General features: G+C 31.2%; 1 protein-coding gene across 6 annotated transcripts in view; it reads left to right on the top strand.

The window, feature by feature from the left end:
• The window catches only part of LOC142331175 (protein argonaute-2-like), a 171,384-nt gene that overhangs the window by 142,802 nt on the left and 15,030 nt on the right, over positions 1 to 13,552 (top strand). For all 6 annotated transcript variants that reach the window (XM_075376888.1, XM_075376889.1, XM_075376891.1 and 3 more), the window contains 3 exons: positions 2,188 to 2,347; positions 3,726 to 3,816; positions 11,722 to 11,916. In XM_075376888.1, coding sequence (XP_075233003.1) covers positions 2,188 to 2,347; positions 3,726 to 3,816; positions 11,722 to 11,916 — 446 coding nt within the window. The remainder of the gene's footprint in view (positions 1 to 2,187; positions 2,348 to 3,725; positions 3,817 to 11,721; positions 11,917 to 13,552) is intronic.

Raw genomic sequence — 13,552 nt, forward strand, 5'->3', positions numbered from 1 at the left:
AAGATGGACCACTGAATGTGAAAATAGGAGGAGAAAAGATTATGGAGGTAGAAGAATTGTGTTATTTAAGAAGTAGGATAACTAAAGATGGACAAAGCAGGAGTGATATAAAATGGCGAATAGTGCAGGCGAAATGAGGTTTCAGTCAGAAATATAATTTGTTTACATCAAAAATTAATTTAAACATCAGGAAAACATTTTTGAAAGTGTATGTTTGGAGTGTCGCTTTATATGGAAGTGAAACTTGGACGATCGGAGTATCTGAGCAGAAAAGATTAGAAGCTTTTGAAATGTGGTGCTGTAGGAGAATGTTAAAAATCAGATGGGTGGATAAAGTGACAAATGAAGAGGTATTGCGGCAAATAGATGAAGAAAGTAGCATTTGGAAAAATATAGTTAAAAGAAGAGACAGACTTATAGGCCACATACTAAGGCATCCTGGAATAGTCGCTTTAATATTGGAAGGACAGGTAGAAGGGAAAAATTGTGTAGGCAGGCCACGTTTGGAGTATGTAAAACAAATTGTTGGGGATGTAGGATGTAGAGGGTATACTGAAATGAAACGACTAGCACTAGATAGGGAATCTTGGAGAGCTGCATCAAACCAGTCAAATGACTGAAGACAAAAAAAAAAAATAGAGTGGTGCTTGATCCTAGTCATATAATTTAAGTGAACCCAGTAAGCATCTGTTACATCCACATGTAAAAATTCAGCACAAGTTGGATTGCATTTTGAATTTGTAATCTTTACCTAAATAATATGTTATGAAGGATACTTAATTTTGCACAACTATAGGAAGAAATCTAGTTTTTAAAAATATATCTAAGTTTTTTTTTCATTATCAGGAGTCCCACAGGTAAACTATATAAATTTGTTTTACAATAATACTGTAATATTTAAAGACAGACTCATACAATACCCTTTAAAATTGCCAATCTTTGTGGCTGAGTGGTAGTGTCTTGGCCTTTCATCTGGAAGAACCAGGTTCAAATTTTGGTCAGGCGTGGTATTTTTGATATGTTATAAATATTCCAGTTCCCAGGCACAAGTTTCAAACTTATGTGGCAAAATCAAGCCAAAAAAAATATTCCTTGTAACATTAGCGCCCTTTCTCATCTGCATACAAGTTCCACCCCACCCCTTTTCTTATAAAATAACTTGCTTTGTGATGTATAAAAGACTATATCTTCCTTGGACCAGTGTTCAGTTAAACATATCGCATCTGGTAATTCATGTAATTGTAAAAGGAATATATTGAATTCATATTAGTTTAAATCAACTCGCCGTATTATTTTCAAACTATAAACTTCATGTTTGAGACCAGGAGAACCAGAAATGGATGCAGCCCCATCTAGTTTCAGTTTTTTCACTAAATTATCTTCTAGTTTTTTAAGGTTATTAATTAAACAAATTTTACATGCATAAGGTGATAAGAATCTCAGAAAAGATGATGAAGTAGAGACCAGCGCTCTTGGAGATGAATCATCACTCACTGACAGATAATCAGAAGAGCAAATATCTTCACTCAGTGTTATGTACATTATTTTTAGTGGTAGAACAGTTTCAAAAGGATAAGTTCAAAGAAGATGTCGATGAAACTGTCGAGCAATAAATGAGTAAATTTTTGTCTAAGAAATTCTTTCCTTTTGAAATTTATATGAAATCCATGACGAGTTTGAAAACAGCAGTATAGAGCAAGTAGCTCACAAGAAAACTCATGTTTTAGTACTCATACAGCAGCTGTTGTATAGCTCCATTAATCTCTCAATTTAAAGATTAAACTACCCAGTTTAAAGATAAACATCAAACAAGTCATGTGCTGAAATGTCACTTTCAAATCTACGAGATGTCTGGCCACAGAATTATCTCCTCTAAAGTTCATCATATACCTTGATTTTCTATATATTTGAAAGTGTACAAATCCTTAACATTAAGAAACTGTTGAAGTAAGAGTTTAGTTAGTTCCCTTTTTTTTTTTACTATTTGTGCTATTTGCTGTTCATTTGAACTCTGTACCTATGTATATAGTAATAAAATATGCTGTGTCAACCAATTTAAATATCATACGAATAAGCTTGTGGTTTACATTAACTTGTACATGATTGAAGACATATTATATATTGAAATGAATAATTATTATGATTATTTATATTAAATGCTACTCATATATTTCATTTTATTTTTAGGTCGGGTGAAACAGGCTGCTGAGTTAGTTGTTGGAATCCTCACACAATGTGTTAAAGCTAAAACTATATACAGGCTAAGTGTTGCAACAGTTTCAAATATATTATTGAAAGTAAATTCAAAATTAAACGGGGTCAATCATACAATTGGAGGTCCTGAAAAGTAAGTTTATTCTGAAGTATTTTAATTAGCGTTTAGAAATTATAATATGTAATTAATATTTGTATCTGATGGTGTTTATATTCATTATTTAAATGTTTAATAAGGAAGTATTTGAATATTTAATAAGCGCATAACAAAAGTACTTTGACAATTTTTTTCCTGCTATCGACTGCTCGGCTATCAAGAAGGGCTTTTGACTTCAAAAACATGAATATTGGTCACCGATTAGGATGTCCATGTTACCAGTGTACGTTTTCATTGGTGTTTTACTGATGATATTGTAATTTGGCTTGTTAGAGTCTACATAAAACTTAAATTTCTGTGGCAACTTATTTAATCCTTCGGAGACGTAGGATCAAGCATTTTGTTGAAGTTACCGATTAACATGTTTACTGCTCTGTCTAATTTGTGGCATGGTGTTTAATGTATCTCATTCCTTTGACTACATACAGGCAGAATCCATAATTCTTTTATCGTTAAAGGTTAGCACTCAAAAAATAAGTACACACTGTATTAACTTATATATAAGTAAATATATATATATTTTAAATTAGAAATCAAGAAATAAGTTGTTACAGTGCAGTATATGTGAATGTAATATATATTTATAATTTTAAGTTAGAAATTAAGATTATTTAATTTAATGAGATATTTATTTGTTTGCATTTAATGCTTTTGTTATTCAGGAATTCTCTGGTATTTTCTATATGTTTAATATAAAGTCTATTAAAATTAGACTGGTATGAGTAAAAATAAAAGTTACTTTAGTATATTTCAAAGTAATTACAAATACTATATTGGTTGTTTTTATTATTTCCATCACCACCACCATAAATATTACTCATCTTTGACCATTTGACCAGAAAATATTTATCGGCTTTTTTTTTGTTGGAGAAAGTCTTATCAGTGTATAAACCCGTACTGCATTTTCTTATATTGCAATGACTTATCTGGCCTAAATTATACCATTATTTTCTTCAGAAAATAGAGATTGGATCAAATAGTATTTTAGAGAGTGTACAAAGAAGCAGTAACAAAATAATTTATATTTAAATAAAAAAGATTTATAAAAACTGTATTACTGTTGTATTTTGTAGAGTAAAATATACCCATTATAACAGCAAAAACATTTTCATAGCAAACCACAATACTTCTCTCCATTCTTTGAATAATATTACCAGTTAGGGTAAGTTAGATTAATCTAGAGAAGCCTACATACTCCTTCAAATTGCAAATCTACTTGTTGGGCAGACGCTCAAAACCAACACAACAGATTGTATTTTATGAAAATCTGCTTAAAGCGCTATTTCAGTTGTTAGTTTATGTATATTCGATCTAACTAATGACAAATGAATATTTTGATTGCTTTTTTGTTTAGGCCGATGGTTTTGAAAAGACCTGTTATGATAGTAGGTGCTGATGTTACTCATCCTTCACCTGATCAAAATCATATTCCTTCTGTTGCAGCAGTGAGTATATATATTATATTTATATGTATGATGTAGTAAAGAAAATCACCAAAAACAATTATATAAACATTTAATAAACTCCTAAGAGTTTAACTTTTGGGACTCTCCTGCATCGTCAGTTTGTGATTAATATTATGATTATATGAAAAATGATTAAATAAATAGATTATTAAATGTTTATATAACTGTGTTTGGTGTTTTGGTGGTGATCTTTACAACTATATCATATTAAGGTCAATTAACACGGTGATAACTATAATAATAAAATATTTGACAATTCAAAAAATAATGTTTGTGTAAATTGTTGATCTGTTGAGTACATATTTTTTAAAGCGAGAGAAAGTAACCTGTTCTTTCTTTTATCCATTTATTTATAAAACATAAAAAAACAGCTTCTTGTTGACATAATGGAACAGGGGTTTACTTTAACCACATATACATTTTTAATGTTATTACCATAATAATTTTTAGTACTCCTCTATGAATAATGAGACCTTGCCGATGTGGAGGGGGCTTGAGTGCTCAGTGATACAGAGTAGCTGGACTGAAGATGCAACCATATTGGAGAGGTTGCATCTCTCCATTCCTAAGTTGAGAGCCAGACTAAGGAATGATTCCTGAAAGAGGGCAGCAGCTCTTTTTCAGTATTTGTTAAGGCCGTAGGTCAGGACGACTTAAACGGCCATATTAACATCACTTAATCCTCTGAGTACTGCGCAGCTGAAAGCAATGGAAAACTACAGCTGCTTTTTTTTTTTTTTTTAAATGTAGCTGCATTTTTATATAATGAAGTTGGAAGCACCTTCCTTGGTAAAATATTCTGGAGGTATACTAGTCCCCTGTTCGGATCTCCAGGTGGGGACTACTAAGTAAGGAATCACCAGAAAATTAAAAAATAACATTCTACGAGTCAGAGCATGAAATGTTAGAAGTCTGAAAAAGGTTGGTAGGTTAGAAAATTTAAAGAGGGAAATGGGTAAGATAAATGTAGATGTAGTAGGAATTAACGAGGTTCGGTAAGAAGAGGTAAATGACTTTTGGTCAGGTGATTTTAGAGTAATTAACTCGGCTTCAAATAATGGCAGGCAGGAGTAGGTTTTGTAATGAACAAGAAGAGAGTAGAGTGTTTCAAAATGCATAGCGATAGAATCATTGTAATAAGGATGAAATCAAATTATGATTTCATTAGTTTAGACATTAGTAATCGTCATAGACGATTTTTAATGTCTATATGCCTGCAAGGCCCATGATGAGGAGGTAGAGTGTGTATACGAAGAAATTGACAAAGCAATTAAACACATAAAAGGGGATGAAAATTTAATAATAGTTGGAGATTGGAATCCAAGCATTGGAAAAGGTAAGGAAGGAAATATAGTGGGTGAATAAGGGCTGAGCAAAACGAATGAAAGAGGAGACTGACTTATAGAGTTTTGCATGAAGTATAATTTAGTAATTATAACACCAACACCCAGTTTAAAAATCATAATAGAAGAATATACACATACAAAAAGCCTAGTGATACTGCAAGGTATCAAATAGATTACATCATGGTTAAGAAAAGATTTAGAAATCAACTCGTCGACTGCAAAGCTTACCCTGGTGCAGACATTAATAGCGACCATAATTTAGTGATAATGATATGTAGATTGGGATTTAAAAACCTGAAGAAAAGGTGTCAGACGAATCTGTGAAATTTAGAGAAGCTTGAGGAAGAGGAGGTGAAGAAGATTTTTGTGGAGAACATCGCAAGAGGTCTGAGTAAAAAATATAAGGTAGAAAATGTAGAAGAGTGTGACAATGTTAAAATGGAAATTCTTAAATCAGCAGAAGCAAACTTAGGCAGATCAAAGAGAATGGTAGAAAACCTTGAATTTCAGACGATATATTGCAGCTAGCTGATGGATGAACGTGGAGAATATAAGAATGCTAATGATGAAGAAAGTAAAAGGCACTATCGACAGTTAAGAAATACTATAAATAGGAAGTGCAAACTAGCGAAAGAAGAGTGGATTAAAGAAAACTGTTGAGAAGTGGAAAGAGAAATGAGCATTGGTAAAATAGACAGAGCGTACAGGAAAGTTAAGGAAAATTTTGGGATACATAAATTAAAATCTAATACGTGTTAAACAAAGATGGTACACCGATTTATAACACAAAAGGCAAAGTGAATAGGTGGGTGGAATATATTGACGAAATTATACGGAGGATATGAACTAGAAAATGGTGTTATAGAGGAAGAAGAGGATGAAAGAAGATAAACAATACTGAGATCTGAATTTAAGAGGGCATTAAAAGATTTGAATGCCAGAAAGGCTCCTGGAATAGACGGAATACCTGTAGAATTACTGCGCAGTGCAGGTAAGGAAGCGATTGATAGATTATACAAACTGGTGTGTAATTTTTATAAAAACAGGAAGTTCCATCGGAGACTTCAAAATGAGTGTTATAGTCATGATACTAAAGAAAGCAGGAGCAGGTAAATGTGAAGAATACAGAACAATTAGCTTAACTAGCCATGCATCAAAATTCTTAACTAGAATTTTGTACAGAAGAATTTGAGAGGAGAGTGAAAGAAGTGTTAGGAGCAGACCAATTTGGTTTCAGGAAAAATATAGGGACAAGGCAAGCAATTTTAGGGCTCAGATTAATAGTGAAGGAAGATTAAAGAAGAACAAACCAACGCTCTTGGCATTTGTAGATATAGAAAATGCACTTGATAATGTAGACTGGAATAAAATGTTCAGCATTTTAAAAATATTAGGGTTCAGATACAGAGATAGAAGAATGACTGCTAACATTTACAGGAACCAAACAGTAACAGTAATAATTGAAGAACATAAGAAAGAAGCTGTAAAAAGAATGGGAGTCTGACAAGGATGTTCCTTATCTCCATTACTTTTTAATGTTAACATAGAACTAGCAGTTAATTGATGTTAAAGAACAATTTATATCTGGAGTAACAGTATAAGGTGAAAAGGTAAAGATGCTACATTTGCTGAGGATAATAATTCTAGCTGAGAGTAAAAAGGATTTAGAAGAAACAATGAACGGCATAGATGATGAAGTCCTACGCAAGAACTATCGCATGAAAATAAACAAGAAAAAAACAAAAGTAATGAAATGTAGTAGAAATAACAAAGATGGACCACTGAATGTGAAAATAGGAGGAGAAAAGATTATGGAGGTAGAAGAATTGTGTTATTTAAGAAGTAGGATAACTAAAGATGGACAAAGCAGGAGTGATATAAAATGGCGAATAGTGCAGGCGAAATGAGGTTTCAGTCGGAAATATAATTTGTTTACATCAAAAATTAATTTAAACATCAGGAAAACATTTTTGAAAGTGTATGTTTGGAGTGTCGCTTTATATGGAAGTGAAACTTGGACGATCGGAGTATCTGAGAAGAAAAGATTAGAAGCTTTTGAAATGTGGTGCCACAGGAAAATGAAAAATCAGATGGGTGGGATAAAGTGACAAATGAAGAGGTGTTGCGGCAAATCTATGAAGAAAGAAGCATTTGGAAAATTCAGTTAAAAGAAGAGATAGACTTATACGCCATATATTAAGGCATCCTGGAATAGTTGCTTTAATATTGGAAGGACAGGTAGAAGGAAAAAATTGTGCAGGCAGGCAACATTTGGAATGTGTAAAACAAATTGTTAGGGATGTAGGATGTAGGGGGTATACCGAAATGAAATGACTAGCACTAGATAGGGAATCTTGGAGAGCTGCATCAAACCAGTCAAATGACTGAAGACAAAAAAAAACTTATAGTAGTTTATGAATTTGCTATTTCCTAATAACCAAATTGTACAATCAGCTGACAGTTACAAACCAGCCATGTACTGTTCAAGTTTGTTTACATGCATTTGAAGCATTACTTTGATTAGTCTTTAATCATATTGATATTTATTATTTTGAAGTGAAATACTTGATTGTAGACATAATAGCATGTTTTTTATTTTTCACTTCTTAGTTCTGGAACTTAACTTAGCATAAGGAACTGAAAATGGGAGTAATATCATATAAATTGAACAAGGAATTTAACCGTTTCAAACATAGGGGTTTTGTGCTTCATCATCTGAATTTCAGCTCCCATCCACAGGCACCTAAAATTATATTGGTTGTGTTACTTGTCTGCTGATGAGTTTGAAATGTTGTAACAAACTTGCTTCATCGTAATAAAAAAATCATATGTGGTCTCATTTTACATTCCAAACAGTATTGTAAAATAAGAATAAGTCTGTATCATCTTTAAAATAAAGAACTTTTGGAAAGTTTACACTATCAGTTTTAAAATTAAAATGTAAAGACATATTGAATCAAAATTCTGTAATAGTAATTATGTACTGGAAAATTTGATTGTATATTTTTTCATATAACTTAAAAAATTCTAAAATTTTTAATCACTATTGGAACAGTCTCACTATGCTTGTCAAAAATAAAAGATCCTATATCAATATTAGACTGAATTCATGTTTAGGCCACTACTTTGTAGTCATCGATTAAAAGTTTTTTGTTTTACCATGTAAGCGTGTACAATTTATCAGCAAACAACACTTGATAATGATACGGAAATATATATTTAGAAAGTAGCTTTCTGTTTAGGGTAGGGAAGGTATGTTTTAATGATATTAGGTAAAAAGTGTTTCATAGAAAACAATAGCAAAGCTCAACAATGATTTAGTTACATGGTCAGTATACGCTGAATCTTATATATTTTTTGGCTGCTGATTCCAAATATGAAGGCAGAATTGTCCTGTCAGCCTTAGATTTTTTTAAATAAGCCTTCCTATTTTCCAGCAAGTACATGTGCATTAATAGTGCAAGTATATAGTATGTTGTTTATATATTGCAGCAGTTAAGTTGCTAAATAAATCATAATGTATTTAAGTTGATAAATCACCATGAAAAATAAGTATTGTTATTTACACAGTAATTAAAATGATTCATATCACTTTTTCTTGGAAATGTAATTAAGTCGCCCATTAACCACATGTAGTGTAGCATATATGAACTTTGTTTTATTGAGATGTGATACTGTAAACAGTATTAATGCAGTTAACATTAATGTTAATGCTGTTGCATTAATCATCCAAACAGTTACTGCTACATTTGTAGTGAGGCAACATTAAACTCTGAGAATAACTATTATGCACTGATAAAAAAATTGTATGAATTATTTTTTTAATTTAAATAGATGATCAGGATAAGTACTAGCCTTCTCATTTATTGAGAATGATTATGAAGCTGCAGTTCATGTTTAACACTGTGTTAACCGGTCAGGTGAATGAATCTCATCACATGACATTTTCATTTCCAACGGCTTGAGAGAACCAAAGGATCACTTATAGACTGCTATTTTTGTAACAAAAATATCAGGGATGACAGCTAAGACTAGACACATTAAATATCCCCTCTGCTATAAGACCAGTGCCCTACAGTAGACAGTTTCCAATTCCAGTACCACCAAACATTGTAATTAGACGAAGATGAAGTTGTTTATGTTGAAGGTTGTGCATATTTATCAGGTGATTAATAAAACACTTTTTAGAAACAAACCCAGACTTTAAAAAGTAGAAATATTGAGCCACACTTAATTAATCAGACAGAACTAAATGATCTTGTTCATGATCTAAATTTAGCCAAGAATCAAGCAGAAATTCTCTCATGACTTGAAAGGGTAACTATTACAGTTATTAAAATACGCGCTTTCCATGACAGAAATGTGAATTTGAATGTTTCTTTTTCTAGTAAGAGGACTTTGTTTACTGTAATGATGTGAAATCTACTAGACAGTTTGGACATATGCACCATCCAGATGAATAGCATCTTATAGACTCCTCAAAAAGTAGTTTGTAAGCAGTTCTTCATATTGAAAATAATATTCCATTGACCCCTTTAGCTCATTCAGTTCATGTTAAGTCATATGAAAATATGAATTTGGATGTGATTCAGTGTGAGAAACATTTGTTGTAGAGACCTGAAAGTGATAGTATTGTTACTTGGTTTACTAAATTTTGTTGCTTTTCGTGCAAGTGAGAGAGCAGGAATAGGAAAAGCACTATGTTAAAAAAAATATCCTAAAAGAGAAACATTGACTGGAGGAGAGAAGAACATTATGAGCCTGCACTAGTAAAACCTTCCGCCACTACACGTTAGGCTAGGTTTAATGAAAAATTTTGTTAAAGCAATGAATTGTAATGGGATTGGATTTCACTTTCTAAAAAACAAGTTCCCCAATATAAGTAATGCTAAAATAATTGAAATATTTGTTGGACCACAAAGAAGAAAACTAATGGATGATATTGAATTTGAAGACAGTTTGAATGAGTATGAGGTTGCTGTGTGGAAGTCTTTTAGGAAGGTTATTAACAACTTCCTTAGAAATCATAAGCAAATAACTACAACTGATATTCTTAAAACTATAAAACGATATATGTGACTAAAGATTCATTTCTTAAATTCTCATCTGGATTTTTTCCTACCTATCTTGGCGCCGTGAATGATGAATAAGGAGAATGCTTTTTATCAGGAAATATCCACCAAGGAAAATCAAACCCAGAATGCTCACTACTTCTAGAATCTAAAGAGGGACTGATACATGTAGCAAAATACATCAGAAAATTCAAAAGAAGCAGATTTTAGGCATGTAGAAATTGCATGTATAATATTGTATACAGTCACATTGCTTTTTTCGTACAATAAAAAGTGGTAATTACCAAAACACTATGCCTGATATAGAATGAAACCACATACATATTTGAAATCAGTATCAAAAATATAATAAGATTTAGCTATTAACTTTCTTGTACCAAACAAAAAATTAAATTTTGTTGTCCAGTGTAACAGAATTTATAAAGAGGAATAATTTAAAATAATAATTTCGTTATTTTTTCTAAATGAATAATTTTGAAAAAATTAATTAAATCTGTTGTTAATTCTTGAAGTCTATATAGACTATATAGGTGATAAATTACCCACCTTACTTGCTTATATTATAGTTTATGGGGATGATAAAATGCGAGGTATACAAGCAAAATGTTGACTGTTCGTTTGCATTCTTATTGCTGCTGCTTTCATCAAGGAACACAAAGATATTAACCACCGTGTTGATATCAGTGTAGAACTCTGTAAATTAATACAGTACTTTATTAAATTAATAGATGTAAGTAAAAGTATTTTAACTTTTAAAGGTCTAAATTTATTGTAATAAAATTAGATGTTTTAATTTTTACAAAAAAAAACATTTTTCTGTTTTGTTTTTAATAATAAAGATTTATTTTTTATTCATAAACTTTATTTCATCAGTTTTCTCTGAATTAAATTAACTTCAATTTTTGATAATAAAATTTACACATTTCATTTAACAAAGTTATTTTACTTCAAACCTAAAGCAAAAAAAATGCGATTTGCTTCCCTGAATTTTTCTGTTTTACATTTAATATGAAAACAACAGGAGATACAGTTCTGGGTCCTGTTTTATTCATTTTTTCAAATCAAAAACATGGGAAAACATCAAGTTTACCCTTATAACGTCTTCAAATTTCAGTATGACCTCATTTTACCAGGGGAATGAAGTCCAGGTGAATAATTTCGCCAGCCATAACTTTATAACAAAATGTTTTTGGGCATATGTTTGTGTGAACTAATTCCTTATATCAAGCTGTAGAATCAGTTTCAAAATTATTTCTCTTCCCTCCTGAATCACTCTGTACATAATATTTATATAAAAAACACATTTTACGAGTCTAAAGATAAAAAAACATATTTTACTTAGTTGTTTTGTTGGAAGTTATTATTAAGCCGATAAAAGTATTTAGAAATTATATATTTTCCTGAAAATATATACAGTTTGTTTTTTGCTTGTGTTGTTATTAGTAAAATAACTTTTATTCTTTTAGGTTGCAGCCAGTCATGATCCTAAAGCTTTTCAATATAATATGTTGTGGCGTCTTCAGCCTGCTAGAAAAGAAATAATTGAAGACTTGGAGAACATCATGAGGAAGCAATTACTTTTTTTCTTAAAAAGAACTAACCATAAACCTGAAAAGATATTCTTTTATAGAGATGGTGTTAGCGAAGGGCAATTTTCACAGGTAGCCAATCTCCTTAAAAACATTTTTGTATAATGTGCATTTTGTTTGGCAAGACATGCATTTTTAATAGTCATAGTTTTTACCTGTGATCAGTACAAATTAACTATAGATAATAAATCTATTTTAATCGACTCTTATCAGAAAATCTCATTTGCCTTACCCTGACTGTGAGCAGGAATAATAAGGATCATGATTTTTCAACCATTATAAAGCAAACCCAATTTTTGAAGTATAAAAACTTCTTTATTTATGTGCGACTATATAGTGCAGAAAAATCTCACAAAAATATTCATTTGATTTATATTAGAGTTCCTTTTTGGAAGCTTTTGCTTAATTAAATGTGTCTACTTGTTTGTTTAGTCTATTAAGGATATTCTTCTAGTAAGAAAATATGCCTAATTCCATTGTTTTATCATATCTTTATAAAATTAAAATTTTATAATCTACTTTTATGTAATTCTTTAAATGTGTACTGTATAACACTGGTTTATTCCGTTTTTAAAAGAGAAGATACCTAATGAATGTTTTATAAAGTACCATCTTTTATGCTAAAATGCTGTTATCATGTCACGTTCCTGAGTTACCTTAGTTTAAAAACCCTATTATGTCATTTTTTTATGCATAATAGAAACATGTTATCTTGTATGACCAAGAGTGTAAGTAATTTCAGAATATAAAACCCTCATCATTGTAAGATATCATCCCAACCACAATTCAACTGAGTCATCCTAGAATAATATTTATCTCTTTCAGTACTCCTAACACTTCTGATTGTTAAATTTTGTGAGTTGTTAGCTTTCCAGTTAATGAATTACAGTTTATTTCATAAATTGATTAAATGTCAAAATAGTATAGGCTTATATTTACATAATGAGCTGGCAAACATATTTGTGTAAAAAATTTTGTTGTATCTGGTGAGTTTACTACAAAGAATTAGCAAAGGCCAATTTTGAAATTGATGAAACTGATTAGGAGCTTTAGTTCGGTTGTTCGCCGGGAGCCCTGCGTATAATGTGTATTAGGTGTTATGTTAAGCGCAAGTGATGGTTACAAGGGAAGGCTATACCTATGGTTTCGGCACAAACTAACAAATCGACAAACAACTGCTACTTATATTTAATAAATTTCACCGGGTTTTCTTCAAAAAAATAATGTTCCATCACAAAAATAAAAGTCCAATTGCTCGTGGAAATATTTTACATATTCCAGAGGCCCCAACTTCCTGGCAGGAGATTTCAGATTCTTAAGAAAATTGTTCTGAAAATACTGCAGCGGCACATCAGGAGAGTGTGATTTCACACCAGAAAAATCAGAGTGAACTGCATCTCATTTCATGAGTGGAACTCAGCAATTTGGTTTGAATTTTTCAAAACAACAAGCAGAACTTCTAGATCAACATTTAAAGGTGTGGAATTTATTGACTACCAAAATTTCATATTTTAGAAAAAAAGAAATAATGACTTTAATTATTTTGTTGTAAAGATCTGTTGTGTCTGATCTGGGTATCACTTACAATGCTGATATCGGTGGTGGTTATTCATTGATGTATTAAAAACCAGTTTAAAAGCAATGCTACTGCATAATACAAACAAGAATCCTATACAGCAGCATTAACTGTTAAAATAAAAGAGACATG

The sequence above is a fragment of the Lycorma delicatula genome, chromosome 10 (genome assembly GCF_047948215.1).
Source record: "Lycorma delicatula isolate Av1 chromosome 10, ASM4794821v1, whole genome shotgun sequence".
Taxonomy (NCBI): domain Eukaryota; kingdom Metazoa; phylum Arthropoda; class Insecta; order Hemiptera; family Fulgoridae; genus Lycorma; species Lycorma delicatula.